This window comes from Nipponia nippon, unplaced genomic scaffold (genome assembly GCF_047370975.1).
Source record: "Nipponia nippon isolate SJK-2023a ecotype South Korea unplaced genomic scaffold, ASM4737097v1 scaffold_19, whole genome shotgun sequence".
Lineage (NCBI taxonomy): Eukaryota > Metazoa > Chordata > Aves > Pelecaniformes > Threskiornithidae > Nipponia > Nipponia nippon.
The window spans coordinates 2,349,598-2,370,300 of NW_028262335.1; the positions used below are offsets into that span (position 1 = coordinate 2,349,598).

At 41.8% G+C, this 20,703-nt stretch overlaps 1 protein-coding gene across 2 annotated transcripts in view; it reads right to left on the bottom strand.

The window, feature by feature from the left end:
* CAPZB (capping actin protein of muscle Z-line subunit beta) overlaps positions 1–20,703 on the bottom strand; it is a 64,169-nt gene that overhangs the window by 24,551 nt on the left and 18,915 nt on the right. For both annotated transcript variants that reach the window (XM_087755639.1, XM_087755638.1), the window contains exons 3-5: positions 19,944–20,033; positions 7,856–7,977; positions 2,319–2,432 (exon numbers count right to left, since the gene is read on the bottom strand). In XM_087755639.1, coding sequence (XP_087611765.1) covers positions 2,319–2,432; positions 7,856–7,977; positions 19,944–20,033 — 326 coding nt within the window. The remainder of the gene's footprint in view (positions 1–2,318; positions 2,433–7,855; positions 7,978–19,943; positions 20,034–20,703) is intronic.

Sequence of the window (20,703 nt, forward strand, 5' to 3'; positions counted from 1 at the left end):
GGAACCAATGCATCGTGGACTCCTTTCCCAGTGCTTCAAGCTGCCGAACCAGAAGGCCAGTGACACCTTTAATTGACACCACGTGGCTCAGACCTACTTCTGGCTTTACAGTGGGTACGCAGTATTAGTTTCCAGCTCTAGCAGACCATGGAAATTACATCACTGCAATTGCCATCTTGTTCCCACTACAACCTTCCCCACGCTTCAGACTCCCACATGGCTTCAGCAGCTGTTATGCGGGTAATTGTTACAGGCGTTCCCAACCTGATATGTTGGCAAGACCGGCAAGCAGCAGTGAGAAAAGCTGGCACTTGTTACTCCCACCTCGTTTCCCCCCCGCCCCCCCCTGCTGATCTCCAAGTAAAAATTAAGCTTCTGCTGTCAAAATACAAAATCCAATTGTCTTATTAAGGGAACGGCAGAGTCCAACTACTAGAACAAAAGCATGTTTCTATCCAAATCTCTGTTGTAGGTAAAGTACAAATCATTTCCAATTTCAAGCATGAGGAACCCTTCAAATGGTCAGGTTAAGTTTCCCAAACTTCGCACATTCTTTCCAAAAATGCCAGAATTTCTACACCACTCAGCAAAACGTAAGCCACCCTTCTCCTCTTTTTCTGACACATTTTTGAGATCATAACATGCATCACAGCGTACTGTGCTGACAGATGCGCTTATCTAGTCTGACTACACTGCAAGCCCTAATACCTCCGTCATCTCTGGCTGATGACACGAGAATGAAATCTTTGTGAGAAATCCCTCCCGTATGCCCTCTAACAATGTATCGCCTATAAAACCTGGACTGACAAACTGAAAGATGAAATCTGATACAATCTCACCTTTTACTTCCATACAATATATTAAGACTACTGTTGTACTACACGCTGAACAGGGTTCAGCAGATTTACCTGAGAGTAACCTGTACCGTGCTTTCCTTCCCGCAAATGAAACCTTTTTAAAGGAGTTATTGTATCCAGCCGTGACTTCACGGTCATCTGATCAGAGAGGGATTTAAAAAGACAACCTTGGTTCCACAAACCTACTCATTTTCATCCTAGTGTATTAAAAATCCTATCGGTCCCGGTCTGTTCTGCACCTGGGGAGTAACTGCAAACCTCTCTTCGCTGCATATGCAAAATTCCTTTCTTCCAGTAAGTTCGGATACCAATAACAGCTGTTACTTACAAGAGAAGCTGGATATCTATGGAAATAATGCATGAAAAGAAGTAAAAAATTGATACCTGTAACAAAAGTGTGAAGATTACACATTTGAACAGGCTACACTGACATCAAGACGCATCTTAAAATGAGTAGAAAATCTAGCAAGAAAAGTACGTTTTTACCTGCTTTTGTTAGCATTGTAATAGAGACACATGATGAACCACATCTAAGGATGTGTCTGATCTCCATTTCTGGGCAACATGAAGCAGCAATGAGGTTTGTTCACCTTTTTCATGGTCATTAGGCATCTCCAATAAGAAAGCATGCCGTTACGGGATAAAGTAGTAAGTTCGTTTTGCTTTGCACACTTGCTTTTTAGATTTAGCATTACTATTTCCATCCCACCGCTGCTTAGGAGGCCACAATCTATAAAGACGACAGCTAAACCTGATCACATCTCGAGACCTTGGATGTGACTGCAATGCCAGACCAGTGCAGTCCCACCTTTTAAAAAAACTGTTCCAACTGACAAGTCACCCCGACAGTTTCCTATTGCTGCTTTAAAAAAGACACTGCCTAATCTACGTTCACCTTACACATGCTCTATTAATTCCTTTGCTTTACACCTCTTTAACAAGACAGGGCCTAAAATGAGCATCAGAGAGCGGCCCTTGCAGCAGAAGTACATTAATCCCCATATAGCTGCTGCATTTCAGTGTACTAGCGCCTGTCTTTTTACTGGAAGATGGGAAAGTCGCTGCTATATGTATAGCTATTTTGAGAGAGTAGAGTCTTGAGGGACTGGAAAAAGCAGAGATGGTTTAAGACTGAACTTAGTCAAGATCAAAGAGAACACGGGTCATTTCAGGACAAAGACGCCATTGATTTGTTAAAGGCAGGAGGGAGGCAGGAAAGCACCTCAGCGTCTGCTTTTAGCATCAGCTGACAAATTTAATCATGTTTTTGTATCGTGAAATCACAGTGGAAACGCTGCCCAGCAGCAGATCAGCAGCTGCCTACCCTTCTTCCTCTGCTATACATTGGTATGCCGCTCTCGGAGGCGGCTAGCGACCGCATTTTAGACTCATTGTGTGTATTGCATGCCTGCTGAAGGAAACAAAGCAAGCAGAGGGCTCTGTACGGTAGAACTGACATACAAGTCTCTGTACTGGTCAAAGGCATTGTTGGCTTCCACCTCCAGCTTGCGCAGGCGAGCAGATGGCATGGCACCGTCTTCCAGGGGAGGATCGTATTTGTTACTCCATGGTGATCTGCCAGAGAGACAAGGGAGACAGTTAGACAACCGAGACAAACTCTGAAAGGTTTGAGATCAGTGGGTCTGACCTGATCCACAGGTGCTGAACTTCCAAAAAAACCAAAAGGTACCAAGAGCAGTCGATCTGTAAGAATTTCACCCTCAACAGCCATTTCAAACACTGACAAAAAGAGGACTCCGACTCCCCAAAGTTTACTGCGTACCTGGGGAACACTCCCCGCCTTCAGGTTTCTACTATATAAACAATCATGCTTGGGTTTGAATCTGTTCCTTCTTAAATATTCAAAAATGAGGCATCAGCTGTTGCACATTAGATATTTAAAATTATTTTCACGCAAATAGAAATAGATTGTGTAGTTTATTTGGGATCTGGCAGTATTTAGCCAAACGCTGCTGTCTACAATTAAGGTCCAAATTCTCCTCTACTATTTTACTTTGAAATAAACTCTACTTTTAGCATAACATTAGGAAATTTGAACAGTTTGAAGGATTTAACAGGGTTTGTAAAGCTGTGGGTTTTACTATGATTTCTGCAGGTGTGGAAGAGATTTTGTGCTCTTAATGAAAGATTTGGTATTAAAAGATTAATGGAACCCTTTGCCCATCTGCTTGAGACTTTTACAATTCCCATTCTGTAGACCTGCATTCTCCTTCTCATTTCCCCTTGGAATAACCAACCTACATATATCACCGCTAGTTTAAAGAAAGGTACCTCTACCCTTCACCTACTCACTTTTCAAAATACTCCAGTCTCCTAGCGCTAGGTCTTAACGCAGTCCATACGCAAGGGCTTTTTCCTCAGTAGCCATTTGTTCTTCGTTTCTCAGAAAGGCATCTAGTTTTGACATCTGCTTAATGCAAAGCACAAAGAACAGGCTCTGCTTCGCTCCGGCTTTGCGCTTTCACAACACTTCACTCCTCCCTACTACATCTGACTCAAAAGGTGAGACACCAGGAAAAGCTAAATCGTTATGCCGCTTCCACCCGGAGCAATGCTCTTCAGGGGGTGGTTCTCGTTTTAAAACAGTTGCTTAAAACTCGGTTGCTTTGGAGAAAAGTCAACAGCTACAGTAGTGCTCCTTTACCTAACAAGTCTCTGAAATCTGGAAAAGATTCACACAAAAAAATCGCCACCGGTGCTACCTGCGGGATTCCCAAACGGCAGACCTGCACCCATCAGGCAGCAGGCACAAAACCCAACGGCACCCAAGAAGTTCAGGCAGACAGAGCATTGCCCTTGCTATCACGAAGTCTGCAAAAGCAAAGCCAGGGCTTGTACGCCAGGCAATGCAGAAGCGTACCGCTACCTTATCAGCAGGATTCATCAGGATGCGCTTCGTTTTTTCCTTCTCCACTAAATTTTAAAAGGCAAATTCCAAAAAAATTCTACTGTTTGCTGTAAATTCAGAGCACTGTGCTTCTCCATCGTGTACGAGGAAATCGGTGGGCAGAGAACCCATGCAGAAGCCACAGTCAAGATACTTTAATTGTAAACGTTAGATGTCTTTTGCAGGCTGCAGGGATGGGATTTAAGGGAAGCCTAGTAACACAGATTCTTCCAGCTAGCAGATTGTGGCATTTTCAGCCCATTACAGTTGGAGCCAGCAGCAACTTCACCTAAAAAAAAAAAACCCTCAGAACACCACCCCATATTTTTTTTTCTTTTTGTGGAAGAGTACTCGCAACACATTTAAAAACTTAAATGGAGGCTATTTGAAGACAGACAGACGGACAAGCACTTAAATTTCAAAAGTCAGACCTCTAATTTCCCTAAAAGAGAATGGTTTTTGTTTCAGCTAACAGGTTTCAGTGTTGTTGGCACCAAATTCCCCATAAGGATTCCATTTAATAGAGTGATCAAACATACTTAGAGTGGAAATGTATGGACAAAGTCAGGGACCTTGAAGTCTTTTATATATATATATATATATATAAAAAAAATAATAAAAGCCCTGCCTTCACAATGCGGATTCCACGGCTGTTTGATATCCTCCACAAACCTTGGTTATTACAGGAGCACTCGCAGAAGTGCCCGCGAGACTCTGCGCATGAAAGGCTGCTCCCACAAGCAGCAATGCGATAATACGAAGAAACCGAAAATTATCTATTTATGAAGATCCAAGAGAGACTCCACAAATCTGCCTTCTGGTCCGATCCATGCTCGACACGGAGAAAACCAAGTCTGTCTAAATATGAAGAAGGAGTAAACTGTGATGGGCTAAGCATTAGGATATTCATTTCCCTGTGTGCTGCCCCGTGACACTGGCGGGGTTATCACCTGAATGGCCAAACAACCCACAGCAGCTTTTTTTCAAAGCTAATTCCCAGTCAAATTGTAGAGCCGCTCAAAAAAAACCCCTATAAAATTTGATTCCCAGCGAGAAACTCTGACTACCTAGCTCCACCTTTCCTGCCGAAGTAGCGTGAGGCTCAGTTGTCCGCAGAATGCTTTGAAATCCTTGGATTAGTATTAAAAGAAATGCAATTAGCAACCTCTGCAATAAGAAGAAAACTGGTGTTTAGTTTCAAGCGTGCAATAATTGGGGATGTAGAGTGTTGCAGGCAGGGAATAGTATTTCTTGGGACTTCTAATCGAGTGTGTGGTTCTAAAAAATCTTTGTGGAAATATCAAAAGCTTTTAAAAGCACAGTAAACTCCTCCTAGATTTTGGCCTAATTGATTAAATTAGTGTAAGAGCCACTTCCCGGTAACAACTTCAGATTTTATGAGGTATGAATAACAGTGTCTGAACACAGGCACAGAATGGGATTAACACATGCACATGTTAGTATCGCTGGGTTTTCAAAGGCTTTTGCTTTGTGCTGAAGGAAAGAATTTACTTCATGAAACGGAGCTGAGACCAATCAATTCCAGAAGGAAGAATCACTTCAATCCCGAACGCTTGAATCAAAAGCCTTAAAAGAACAGCATTCTTTAATGCCAGCAATTAATACGTTATGCCTATTCTATGCAAACAAATTAAATAGCTTTTCTGAAACCCCATTACTTAATAAGTCCTGAAAATTTCGAAGCGATTTAAAAAACGTAAGTCTTCCTGTTTCCTTGTAACTATTTAAACATCTTCTCAGAAAGAAAGAGATTGAGCAAATTTCAGAGGCAAGCACGAACCTAACCTTAAAGAAAGGGCTGCCACATGCACTAATTAAACACGGAGGGGCGTGGGGGAGCAAGTGTTATTAGTTACTGCAGCATGTCACAATACTGTTCAACAAGTGCCTTTTCAAGTTTCCTGCGCCTCTGGTGATAGATGCTCATGTCGACAGCCTAAATAGGATGCAAGGGGACTGCAAGAAACATATCACAGCTTCAGTGAGAAAGCATTTCTTGAAAGACCCACAAGAAATACAGGATCTAATCCCTTCTCTTGCATCTGCCAGAGAGGACGCAGCTGCGCGAGTATATCTCATGGAGGGCAGAAGCTATAAAACTCTATTCTAGCTTCTCATTTAGAACTGGTTAAATGCATGTAGCTGCTAACATAGATCTGACCAGCTTGGACGTACAAGCTTAATGCACAAATGCTTTTAAAAGGCACCGGGCTCTTTGGTAGAAGGTTGAACAAACTTTCCATGTTAGACTAGTACCCTAAAGAACACAAGAGAACTTAGAGACCTTCTTACTTCCTGGCCCACTGCAATAGGTTGTATTTAAAAAAAAAACCAAAACTCATTAAGATTTACACTCAGCCACAATCCAGATGCACTGTCAAACTTTGCACCCGTTATCAGTCTCCTCCTCCTGTTTCTAGGACAAAATGAATCTCAGCATGTTCTCTGCGTAAATCATCTACAGACAGATATGCTTTCAGTTTAGATAAGCACCTTTCCTCCAACTCAAAGCAATTGAAACCAATTAATCTGGAATCCTTTATAAGCTTACCTGCTTCTGCAATGATGGCCTGAGCCAAAGAAAAAATGATTGTTACAATATTTTCTGGAATTCCACTATTCCGTAGAATTCTTGGAACACTCTGGCCAGATGAATGTAAAACACTACTGCAAATCTGCACAAAGCAAAGCTAGATTCTTACTGTAGATCAGTTCCGATTGTTAGCACTAAAAATGTAAGCTATTACAGCGAAGCTGCAAGGAGAGCCAGAGATGTAACCCTCATAATCATAACCAGAAGAAGCAGAATGGCTGAGCTGTTAACCCAGGACAGAAGATGAATGGTGGTCATTACTTCACAGCCTAGCACCCTTCGTTAGGAGAAAAGAATAAAAGCTAGGTGATGCAATGTGCACAAAGGTTTCTGGACTCTAAGCTTTGTGATTCTTAATTAAATATTTGGAATGATGCCACTGTCACTACAGACATTAAGAAAAAGGCAGGCAATGCAAAAAAGGGGGGGGGGGGGAATCACTCAACAAATAGTTGAGCTCAACTGTAATCATCCTAACGGCAAGGTATAGAATAAAAACATTAAAAGAGAGGCTGCGTTCAAAGTGGCAGCCAAAATACTGAAAACTCATTGTACGATTTCAGTATTACAGCCTCTTCTACTTCAAAATTCATTATATTATAATTACATACAGCTTATGTTGTTCAAACATTTTCATTGTTTTTGTCTACAGTCCTCAGAAGAAATTAGCTATTTTGGTAGAGAGGGATTCCTTTTCTTTGCTAAAAAAACTTGGGCTGAGATTTTCATCGAGAACTAATGACATTGCATGTCCAAAGTCAGACTCAACCCCTTGTAAAACACAAGTGAAAGAGCCCTTCCCAGCTGGCAAGTCCACCCTGTTTTGTACAGGCAGAAGATGATTTTGTTTGAACCGACTGCTTGCATCATCTCTTTTCTATCGTTATCCGTTCCAAAGATTTTACAACCTTGCAACAATAGATGGTTTAATTTCATGCCAAGGCCATCACAATTGTTTCTCCTAGAGATCCGACTGGTTTTAATTCTCTAAGACATAACTATACTACAGAAAACCTAAGAGAAATGCGTTAGTCACCCCTTTAACAAGATAACATCATCACATTTTAGGCTTCAATGAATGACTGCAAATCACAATAAAGAAAACATGCAGAAACACTGTGGTTTTTAAGATAAAACACATCTTGTTCAGGAGACAGGCAGTGGGGACCTGCCTTGCAGAGGTCATCAGATTAGCAGCTATACAACCACGTTATCTGAAAATGAAGTACTCCATGGTGGTCTGAAGATGTTTATGCCCTTTCGCATTAGGGAATACTAAGAACAATTTCCATAGCCGATGTCTTACTCAAGAGAAGAGGATTTGAAACAATCCCAGCTTCATCGCCGAGAAGAGTTTAATATCATTAAATTTCTTTTTTTGGCTAAGAATAAGAGGGAGAAGGGACTGCAATACTTGTACGTAGCTCTCATTTACAAAGTAAACCAGTTAGTTCCTTGCTTTGGATATGAACTCACCTATATGAGTCTCCATCTCTGTTGTAGTCACACAATAGATAGTCTTTTCCCACCACCTTATCTCGTGCAATCTTCAATGGCTGATCAACAGAGGAGAGGAGATCTTCACAGAGGCTTGGGACCTGATGGTTTGGAGAAAAAAAAAAAAAACAGGGAGGGAAGAGAGGGTAACACATTAAGGTTAAAAGAGACTGGCATCCCTAAGAACAGATTTTGTTATTAATAGCCCACATCTATCCCAAAGCCAGCAACCCTTTTAAAAAAAAAAAAAAGCAAGCTGCACTTAAGTTACAACACAATCCTATGCTCCCACCTCCGATAATTTCAGATTTAATTACCTAACCACTAGTGTGGTCCAGTACACTTAAATATATACATTCTCAATGTTAGTTTCTTGCCAAAGAGGGCAGGTAAAGTGATTGTGGAGGACTGATGAATAAAGGTAAATATTTACAATGGAGTGGAAACGAGGGAGCTGCTAAAAGAATACACCATCCATACGCTAGAGCATGTTTTTCACAAGGTCCCACTCCGGGTAGAGTTTAGAATAGTTTCCAGGCAGCTGGCCAAACATTACCATGTTGGCTAATAAAAATACGTGTGTCTGTGTGCGTGCACATATAAAATCAAGTACATCCCCTACATAGGTAGCTTTTAGTGGATTCATAGTCCCAGCTGTCTCCCTGCACTTCGTGTGGAGAAAAGACTACAAGATCTGCTGTTAACCTGGCAGAGAGGCTGCAAAGAGATGAGATGACATTACAAAGATGATCAGGGGGCTGGAGCTCCTCTCCTATGAAGACGGGCTGAGAGAGTTGGGGTTGTTCACCCTGGAGAAGAGAAGGCTCTGGGGAGACCTTGTAGCAGCCTTCCAGTACCTGAAGGGGGGCTACAAGAAAGCTGGAGAGGGACTTTTTAGAAGGGCATGTAGTGATAGGACAAGGGGTAATGGCTTCAAACTGAAAAAGAGTAGATTTAGATTAGATATACGGAAGAAATTCTTCAGTATGAGGGTGGTGAGGCACCGGAACAAGTTGCCTAGAGAGGCTGTGGATGCCCCATCCCTGGAAGCGTTCAAGACCAGGCTGGAGGGGGCTTTGAGCAGCCTCGTCTGGCAGAAGGTGTCCCTGCCCACGCAGGGTGGTTGCAACCAGATGATCTTTAAGGTCCCTTCCAACCCAAACCATTCTATGTTTTATGACATTCTGCAGCCTGAAGCTAGCGTGGATGCAAGCACAAGCAAATCAAGCAAATTCCGTCCCAGGGCCCCTTGTTCTGGGGCTGACAGCAGCCCCGCTATCAATATCCCTACTCCTATACCGCAGGCTTTGGCCACGCTAGCAGCTTCCTCCAGGAATTCCATCTCCCCGTACATACTTCAGGGCACGTGCAGCGGTGTGCCCCAATCCATCTGAAGGGATGATCCACAAATCATCCCTGGAGCTATTATTAAATAATTAGTGTATTGTGTGTTTCCCTTGGGAAAAGCATTCCAGATTTCGCTGCAAGTGAAAGGGACTAAAGTAAAACGCCCTTTCCCAACAGAAAGTTGGGAACGCAACAGGATACAGGACAATTGGTAAGTTCTTGAATATATTGGTGACAACATGCTAATACAGAAGATAAAAGAAATAACTAATGTGGGATCTACATTTCATTCTACATCATAGAGATGAAAAACTGAGAGAGAACATGAAGACAAAAGGCAATCCAGGGTAAAATTAATCATAAAGTGATGAATTCACAACTCATAAGAAATGAAAAGGGGAGGGAGGAAGGAATAAAGAAAATATGGAAAAGCGCTTTCTTCTCTTCAAGCCACTGATTCAGTGACATGGCTGGTATGATTTCAAAGGAAAGAAGCCTAGAGGAGAAAAAACAAATTAGGGGTGCAACAGCTCCCGAAAGCATAAGCGCAAACTATTTTAACGCACTAGATTTGATGTAAGAGATCAAACTGCCTGAAACAAAAACATGCCTAGTCCCAAGTACAAGGCAATAACATACAGAGGATATTAAGTTAAAGTAAGCGGAGACAAATATAAAACGATGTGACCGCAAAAGAACCAAAAAAAACCACAGAAAGGCCAAAGGACAAAACAAGAGACACAACACCTAACCTACACAATCACCCCATAAACACATAAAAACCAAGAGAAAAACCAAGATGGGGTTGGTAAAGTTACCGAGAGTGCTGAAAAAGCCGAAACGTTAGGTTGAAGTTTTTTACTTTGGTCTATATACACTGTAATGTGGTAACAAGGGATCACTGAAGAGCCTAGATTAAAGAGCAGGGCAGTTAAGCATTTATATAAAGCTAGATGCTTCTCATTGGCGTTGATCATTGGATACTTGGAGACCTGGCTGAAGCAACCTCAAAACCATTACGCATTTACTGAGTAAATAAAAGCGAACAGGAAGCAAACAGCTTTTAGGAAAACCTTTACTTTTTCTGAAAACAGACAACCCTAATACTCCACGGAGCTGATACAAATCAGCAGTGTCGTGGCCCAAGGTAAGTGAAATGATGTATCTGTGTTCACGAGCCCATCTGGTTCCACTTTGTCTCTTCCTTCGCTTCTCCATTAGCTATTAATTTTAGGCTGACTCTTCAGGCGGAGAGCAACTTGAGATGATGGCTTCCATTTCGGATGCACACACAACAAGACCCAAAGCACCTCATCATTAAGAGCTATGCTCCGTGTTGTTCCTAAGAGTGACCAGCTGAATATATTCCTTCTTCTCGGCGGCTCCTTGGCCCGCCGCCCATCAGCGCGGAGATAAGCGCCTAGGAACGGACTCCTCACTCTGACGTGCATTTAGAATGAGTTACAGTGATGAAAATACAATTCGGAGAAAAGTGGCATCTTTCCCAGACTCTGTTTCTGTTGAATTTCTTTGGAAAAAGCCCTGTGCTACACGTGCGGTAAGAGAGCACGAGAGGTCTCGCTGTACAGTTCTTCAAACTCAAATATACATACAAAGCATTTTCAAAAGAAATCCCAAACTCAAGACAGAGCCATTTCCCCTGCAGAAAGCTCCTAATAACCAGCTGAATTTAAGACCCTTACAAAAAGCCACAAAATACCTTTTAAATTTCACTTTCTTTTAGAAATAGCACAGGCCTAGTATGGTGTTTCCATACTGCTCAGTGGGAGAGCACAATCTCTTATTGACTAAAGGAGCTCTTTAACACATTGTTTTTAAGATGCAATCGATTTAATTTCCACGTAGTAATGGTGAACTATCTCTGGATGATTTGGTAACACAGATATTCACGAGTACGGTCACTTTTCCAGTTTCTAAGAGCTGTGGCTAGCCTTACAGCCATAACAGGGAATGCATTATATCATACACTTACGAGAATATACTGTACTATATTATAATACTCTATTGTAATAGCATGCTGTATACCCATTGTCTCTTTGCTAGAGACACTCTACAGGACTTCAGGCAATATATTCTTTTCTCTTTCTCCTTTCAGAATAAAAGAGGGAAGAAAACCCACTCATCTACTTAGGAAGTATTAGAAATTTTCAACAGTGTTTATAAAAAGAGCAGAGATATTCCAGCTGATGGAACTACTCACACAATTCTAATCATCGGAAAAACATCCAAGTGTGGCACAGTTACCCCAAGAGAATCATTTCTGTATCATTTATTACATCAACTTTCAACAGCTGCTGTACTTCCTTTCTAAGAATGAATTTACAAGATTTATGCATACTGGTCTTCCTCTTCTACATTAGAAAGCTGCTTACAAGGCAAATGCAGTAATTGGAACAAGGTAATTTGCAGCTTTAAACACTTCAGCTACATGTTCATGAGACTATTTGATTCCTTCTGAATTTAGGTCCTTTGCATTTTATAACGTGCAATGATATTTGGCACAGCCGGGCTAAGCTAGCTGCTGCAATGTAAGCACTAAGCAATTATTTGACACTATGCATGTACCTTGCCTTAAATTCTTCCCCAGGTCAAGTATTGAACCTTCCTAAAGCATTCAAATTACTTCTGTGCACATTCGGACTCTTGCAGAATTCAGTTTATATTTAGCAAGAAAACGTCCAAATCTTCCGATACCAGCAAAGACAACTCTGCTTAGAGGACCAAGCGACCCCCTGAGTTTTCAGTCTGAAACAGCAGGTTTGCATTGTTAACTTTTCTTATTAGCTGGTTCTATGTTAACTGAAAAGCCAAAACGCACTTAGGTGCCTGAACGCATGTCTCCAACAGTCATTATATGGGGAACTTTGACTTAAATTTAGAAACGCAAGAATTAACCCACTCCCCAGGCCAAATACCGAAATGCCAAAGCAGTGATTTTGTTTAATTCATCACTGCACTATAAATAAGTGTCACTGCGATGAAAACATTGAAGCTATGAGGATTGTTTTATAAGCAAAGACTGGGCTCCCACCTTTATTTTGACACAAATTTTTTCCACTCTAAGCAGTGGAAGGTCAAATGTAGACTACAATCTTAACCTGATATCTTTAGCTAAAGGCCATCATTAATTTAATTTGGTCCACAGCGTCCTCTGGATCCTAATGCACCCGCGTTTCCACAAATAAGCACTCAATCATCTGTTATGGTGCTTGTATGTATAGTCGTGGAGCGAGACCACCCTCAATGTAAATGAGAAAAGAAAAAAAGCGAGGAATCTCAGGGGGTCCAGACTCAGCTGTTCAGCCTGGAACTGAACAGCAGCGTCATTCAGAAGCACATATCCTGCAACAGGGCACTGTGTTTGTGGGATCTTTTTTTTCCAAGGAGATATACAATGAATGTGTAGTACAGAGGAAAGAAAAACTGAATGAAAAGTGAGTTAAGCATACTCTCCTGCATGTTGAACAAGGATTCTGTTGTCTCCTGTAACAGTATTCTCCATCAGAGCAAGCCAGGTATGTGGACAGTGTTTTAATTAAGTCAACTGCTCTGTTATCAAGACAAATAATCACTTGTGCCAAAGTTGAAACCGTACACTTTTTGGAGTAGCTAACCTAATAATCATTCCTTCTTGACTCACTGTCTGGTAAAGGAACTTATTATCAACTAAAGAATTGTTTCTGAATTATTTTTTTTTTAAAATATGATTAAACAAGCATCTAAAAAAGAAAGCTACTTCAGCTCTTCATGTCTTACGTGCACTCTCCATCCTTGCTTTGACCACGCTGGCTGAATTGCATCAAATCCTGCACCTTACATATTCAGGACAGTTAACAGTTTGGCTTACTAGCCATACAACTTGAGAACACTAAGGTTATTATTTTCTTCTACAGCCTTGACTGAAATGAATCATGCTTACAACTGAAACAGCAATATTGTTGGTGTAAGGCTCTGTGCTCGGAAATAGTCTTTTTCCATGTTTATTCAGAGGTCAGCATGTACTGACCTCCACAGGAACCTTACACACTGGAAAATTACGCGAAATGCAGCAAAATTAAAGGTGAAACATTTGTTCCTTAAAGAATCAGAAGGAAGACAAAGCGAGCTTCAAAAGATTAGCAAAGGAGGCATTCAGATCCATTTGTCTTTTGAATTTGTGTCTAACACATGCAGGAATCTGAATACACACCTGACTAGAGCAGTTTTTAATTAAAAGCCACATCCAAACAGGAAAGCGAGTATTTTAATTGCATGCAAACTCTTCAGACTTGATTTTTCTTTTTTAAGACAACTTACATCATTACAGAAGTGGACAAAACCACTGCCTGCATCACTCGGGGAAATCGCTCGAACGCAAAGGAGAGCCCAGGCAAGTTACCCGGCACTCTTGCAAAAGAACCATTTTCGCACATGACCCCCCTTCAGCCTGGGTTCCTCCCCTCTGGGCCAGCATGTAATAAAACATTATTATAATTTTTCTGAGTCATTCCACATCCTCAAAATTTCCTGTTCCTGCAGAACACAGACACGGCCTAACGGATGTTGTGGAAACTCAAGAAGGAAGCCTGGCTCCACTCATCTCGGGCCGAAAACCACTAGTAAAGTCACTCCCACAAATCCACACATTGCTAAACCTTAATTTGATCCATCAGATGTCCAAGGGCCACACATTCTTCAAGCTTTGTTTATTAAATGACACTTAAATAGACTTTTGTGTTCAAGACCAGATGTAATTGATATTGGAAACAGCTCAGCTGTGTTCAAGTATCCGCACAGAATTCCAGCACTGCAAGAATTAGCAAAACCAAAATTAAATCCAATCAGTTTTTCTGCAAAAAGGTAAATGTTAATAAGATTGCAGATCCAAGATCTAGTTAGTGATGTCATAGCAGAATCGTTACATTAATTACAGAATTCTTCAATTTAGCTCGACGAACTACATTTAAAAAACTCTGAACGGCGACTACCGTTCATAAAACAGGATCCTTGGCATTCTTCCTGCGATTTGCTGGATAAAATAGGGCTTTTGGTAGATTCAGCATTCTGTAGCTTACTGAGAAACAAAAGCTAGCCATCTGGCAGGCACAGCTAGACTGCCCTAGACTTTGACTAGTGACCTGCAGGCGAAGGCTTCTGTATCTCATTACCAGTCACAAGTCCCATGAGCCATCGCAGCATATCAATATCTTGGGAAGCCTTGACTACTTGTGTCAAGAGTCCAGCTGGTGCTGGAGATATCCAGCAACAATTAAGGGACGCGCAGAGACACGCTCTCTCCAGCCATGTTTCTATATCCTAGCTTCCCCCCCATCTTTAAAAGAAGCTAGATAGGTTTCTCATTAGGACTCAAGCTCATCAAGTGATCTTCCCACACAGACACTCCTTTAGAAAGATATTTAAACAGACATTTTAAGGATCTCTAACACCAGCAGTGCAGTGGCAGGAGCCGGGAAGAAAAAAAGGCACCGTTTAGGCTTAACAAGAGTAAGTCAATATGAAGCCAGAAGTGAAATTCACTTTTACAATCTCATGCAAGTAAGTGGAGTTGCTAGCTCTAAGCCAAGCATCACATTAACAATTTACATATAATAACTGCTATCTCCAATTACCACCAAGATATCCAGAGGTAATCTTTTCTAGCTGGAAAAGCTCCTGCTTACAGCCACTCACCAAATGGAAAACTGGCTGTCAGCAGCCATAAATTTATTCAGAAAGCCAGAGCCCCTTTCCTTAGCCAGTAATCCTTGCGTTAGAAGCCCGCCTGGCTGCCGGTGGCTCAGAGCCTATCACACAAGTCGACGAGCCCAGGAAGAACAGCAAGTCAAAACCCAGCTTGGAGAACGTGAGCTGCTGTCAATGCACTTCTGCTTCCACTCTTTTCACTGGGTCTGATTTTTTTTTTTTAAACATCTTCCACCCTCACTAGATGTTCAGCTGGCCATCTGCATTCAGTTATTTTATCTTTCTCGTCGATTCTGCATACTGCTTAGGCTCTTGGACTCAAAACACAAAAAGCTCCAGTCACATTCTCATGTTCTTTATGGTCTGTGCAGCCCAAGCAATGCTGTTTTCCTGGGGATAAATTCTGTAGCTTCATATATCTTCAGTTACTAAAGGCATGCAAGCAGATTTGAGTCTTGCCTGGAGGCACCCTAGCTATATGAAGCAAGAGCCTGAATATTGTTCAAATATTTCAAAACCGTAAGGTTATACATTTTTTAAATTCATCACTCTGGGACTTTCTAAAAAGTAACACATTCTACTAAAAATACTTGAGCATTCTCCTGTGATGAGAAAACAAAGATGATCACCTCCCAGATCTTTAATTGCAAACAGAGCCTTGAAAAATAACCAGTAAAGTTACTGACTGCTATATCTATAAAGAGCTCTAGCTTTAATTCTTCCATGGCAGCATAACTTGATTCTGTGCTTCAAGAAAGCTTTCACATTTGGGAATAAGTTGAGTATTATTTGAATATCAGTCTTACTGGGAAAAGAGAGGAAGAAAGTTGTGGCAGTAAGCAAACCCCACTCTCCTGGCGAGTCTGCTTGTCCATTTTGTGAGCCAGTTTTGTAAGGAGGATTCTCCATCCCCACTTTATGCCAGCCATCTGATTTTTCTGAGTCAGCTGGATTTTTCATCTAATTTATATTATATACACACAGGCAAACATCCAAATTAAACACTCAGCAGGAAATTCGTACTTGCAAAAGGAACCTGCTTAACTTTTACCAACATTGAGAGCACATCAACTTCCATACTCAAGTCAAAGTCATCAAGACAATCCTGTCACAGACCCCTTATTTGCTGCACATGGCCCGTGAGCGCTATAAATCCAACTTCCATCTTCCACCTTTCCCAGAGATGCACCCCACTAAGACACATCAGTGAAGCCGTCTTGCAAAAAAAACCCAAAGGATTCTGGCGGCTGTGACCCCAGCTACCGCTCACCGACCCTGTTACGTGTGCTTCCACGGTGTCCGAGGAAGAGATCCTCCACAACAGCACTACCTGAAAGCTGACGCCTTCTTCGGGGTTTCTCTTGGAAAAAACACAGCTAAAAGTACCTGGGGACTGACTTACTGTACAACTTATCTTAAGAGAGAGGAAGCAGGAGGACAATTCTCTCAGATTGTTCTGATCTTTCAGTATAAACCATTTAGCCACTCAGAAGTGAGCTCTACCAGCTTCCTTACTTCATGCCAATCTGTGATTTCCATGAGCCAAAACAAGATCTCTGATACAAGAAACATTTCCATCCAGAAAATATCCTTAATATTCTCCTTTCAGCAAGTGATGAGACAGATCTGATTCACAGCTGACTTCGATGAGAAGCGCAGTATATCAACAGCAGCAACTTCTGGACAACGTGAGGCGATAAGGAGGTGAGACAGTATTTGCGCTACGCAACTGAAATCTGTATTAACGTTACAAGTGCTATCCCTTGGCGTATCCTCATGAAAACTCCACGTAAGAGCAGTGCCATCACCTTTAGCACTCCTCTTACGGGAACTGCTGTACAGTTCGGACTTGGCTGACAGGTAGGTGCTCCACGGCTTCGGTTACCCCAGTTTCCAGAGGAGCTAGATGGAAACTTATTCTAATTTAAATTAGTTGTCCTTAAAAAGGTATGTGCCTACACTACAGTCTTTTTGTAGAGATTTAGAAGTCCTCTTGTACATTTTTGACAGGCTCGGAGTAGTCTATTTACAAATAACGACTAATTGAATTCCAACCAGAGCATTCCATGCCAAGGCACATTACCAGCACCACGCACAGCTTCTTTCAGGCAGGACTTCTGGAGTCCTATGATTGACAAAGTCTCTAATGAACTCTAATTGAAGACTCGGCAGTCTGAAAAATGCAACAACAGATGTGGTAAAAGGGCAAACCACAAAGTGTTTTGCTAATGAATGAAAAGTGTCTGGTCTGATGAGGGCCAGTGACCTGAAAATTTTCTTCTTCCACCCACCCTTTTCCTTCATGTTCAAGTTTGGACCCTTTCCCTTGTCAGCCCAACACTTGGGGGCAGTAATGCACAGTCTTGAATGTATTCCATATACTCAGATTGGCACCAAACTGCTCTTTTATTAAAAAGCAAAGAGTAAGAGGGACCTCAGGGAGGGAACTTAGTGCGGTTATCCTTCCCAGCAGGAATACAAGCCCAGGAAGTAGATGTCTGTTCCTCACTGTAGTAGTTTTGGAAATCTTTTTGCACACGAAGACATTTTTAAGTCATCTTCAGCTCCTTTCAACGGATCTTAAGCAAGCATCAAAACAGTAGCTACACTCATCAGTCCGGAGATCAATTCCTACAAAAAAAACTATGGAAAGCTGAGCTGCAAGCAGACTTCAAGTAATAACCTACGCTTCACAACGAAAACAAAATGACGCAGGTCTCTGCTTCATGCCTACTCCAGCATGGCAGCGTAATGAAGCAAGGAAACCAAGCACAAAGGAAGCAGAAGTCAGGGTGCCATCTTTTATAATTCCATCACAAGTTTAATGAACCTCCTCATGCTCGTCATGCGTTTGGAGTCTGACCTTTTACTTCAAGGAGGTTATTGTCTGGTAATGGTACAGGAAACAGAATAAAAACGTCAGCTGCAAAGGTTTGGATGAAACTTGCCAAAAAAGGTCAAAAAACTATTTGCTTGAGTCTGGCTTATGATGTTTTTGGAACTATTACAGGTGGCAGTGGCAGTGTATAACTGCTCTTGTCTAGCTAGAGCGTAGACTTCTTGTGGACGTCAGGCTGAGAGTGGGCTGCAGAAGAGGTCTACGGATGTCTCACCAATAAAGAGATCATACTGGATTTAACAAATTATTTCATCTCCACCCCAGAGAAGAGACTGCAGTGACTAGTGTGGGAATCACACAGACCCTCCTTCTAACAAGCGTCATTCAAACTGGTCTGTTTCACGTTACACTTGCAATATGAAAAGAAGCCCAGCGAGCGTGTTGCTGATGGAAAGCATGTAGAGCACTAATGAGCACCATCCAAAAGTAATTCCAGCATTTAGAGGTAACCAGCAATTTTCTGAGCCATTAAAAAAACCTCATACCAATTATACAGTCAAGCTTACCATGGCTCCCCAAACAACTCATTGTTTTGAGCGGTCCTCGGAGCTGCTCAAACCCTGATATCCCTTCAGTCCTCCAGATTTCATCAGAAAACCAACCGTGTCACAGCAGATCATATCAATGATTTAGTTATTCTGTGTCCTACCTCCAGCAACAGCCACAAAAATGATGCCTTAGGTTGCCAAGAGTTTTGGTGGCACAGATGTAGCCAATTACTAAATGGTTTCAAGAAAGAGAAATAATCCCTTCCCGCAGGGAATAATTTCTTTCCTGACCCACAGAGCTTTCTTACCTGTACCTCGGCTTATGTAACTAAAAGCAGTATTTAAATAGAGTTTGATAAATTTAAGTCAGCCACAGCTTTTTGACCATGGGACTCCTCCCAGGTTTACTAACACCAACTTCAATATCACTTAGGAACAGACCTCCTCAACTAAACTTTTATCTGGTAAGCAGCTGCTCTTCTGCACACAAAGATGACAAACACCTCGGACACAATTTAAACAATTTAATTAAGAGGCACTAGTTCAAATAGCTGCTCTGTGCAGAACCGGCAGATTTTTAGAGTCTCTCGGACAAGGTTTGTCAGCATCATGCATAAAATTCAGACCTGCCACATAAAAAGGATGTACTTCTCAGTACAGATAAGAGGAAAGGCTTAATTGAAAGGTCTAACAGCCCTGTTCCAGCCTCAATGTCCTCTGTCTGCAAAAATTTAGAAGCTTAGGTCAGAAATAAGCCACATGTTTAGACTAGACAATAGAAACAAACTTTCCCAGCTGCCCATATAGTAGGTTCTACATAGATTAAATCCATATTTCAGTAATACTTTAAGTTACTCCAGAGGCAACTGTGCCACACGCTGCTTTCAGGGACAGTTGACACTAGCTAGCCTGTTATAGCCCAATCGTGCATCACAGGATGTGCAACTAATTCCTGCGCAACTAGTAATGAGCACACGCATCCTTCTTAAGTTAGTTTTCTTCATTAGCAGTTTATAGAAGGAAAACAAATGTTTTGGGGGCAAGCGGAAAACAGGTATCGGGCACAAGATGGTTGGCCAGGCTTTTTTTTGGCTACTCCCTGGACAGCAGAATACCTGATATAGCATAAATTATGAATAGATTTGGGTGTTCTCCAGAACCCCAGTGTTCTGACATATTCTGTCTCAGTAATGTCTTTGAAGTATGCGCCATAGCACATCCACTGTACCTACCGCGCAAGTCCTGCGCCAAACTACAAACAGGCAGGTAGTTTATCAGGAGACAATACGCACGTACAAAGGCATGCATCAACCTGGTATAAACTGTTCCAAAGTACTTTTGCTAAACGGCAGCCACCAAGCTGGTGGTGACTTCATCAAGAAAGCTGCTGATGACCCTTCATCCAAAAGGACGTCCATGCATACAAAGTAGTAGCTGTTGGCTTGCCCAAAATAAAAACGTAGATTCCTGACATTGTTTGGGCGATTGCTGTATTCTTCAACCTTGCCAGAAGCCAAGGAGAGAAACAAATGACCACACCTCTGAGATGCTTCAGAAAATGTTCTTACATACCAGATCTTCGTCACACCCAGGACTCAGCCATTACTTGGTCAGAGCATCCAATACTCACCAAGTCAATGAGGTCACTGAGATTCTTCTCTATCTGCTGCGGAGGCAGACGCCTCATCAAATCCAAGGCACAATCCAGCTGCTGGTCACTCTGTAGAAACAAGAACATCCCTCCGTCACAATACGTACAGGTAATACATCACACTCACATACACACACAAGAACTGCCGTACTTGCTGACTCCTCTGATATGAGAGATACAGTTTCTAATTCTAAGCAGCAGCATGTTTTGTATTAATACAAATAGATTTAAATAAAGTTCAGTACCACTTGGTCACGGATTATTGACTTGGTATTGCAAAAAGTGTTCTAGACTATGGATTTAAGAGCGCAGCTTTAACTGATGTCACGCCACCAATTTAACACCGTGCTGTTGATGGAAAGGAGTCCAGTCCTTACCTCGCCAAAAACCGCTTCCAACGTTTGTGTAAACGTTCAATGCATTGTTTTCCGTGCTATCTGAATAATAATCTGGGTTAGGGAACTGAAAGTTCCTTCTCCCGAAGCAGTTTTAACACTTCCTCATTTGTGCTGTGCCATTTGAGCTTGAGATAACTAGTATCCAAGACAAATTCTGTTCCAACACAGAGCTCTCTCTCCCTCCTTCAGCTTTATCAAAAAAACTGAATGAAACACGCACACAAAATATGATTCATTATTTCCTTCTTGCTACAAAACACACCCCAAAAGCTGCCTGTATCTGAGAAATCAGGGACTTTACTTATTTCGAGAAATCACAGCAACACACTCCAAAGGGCTTA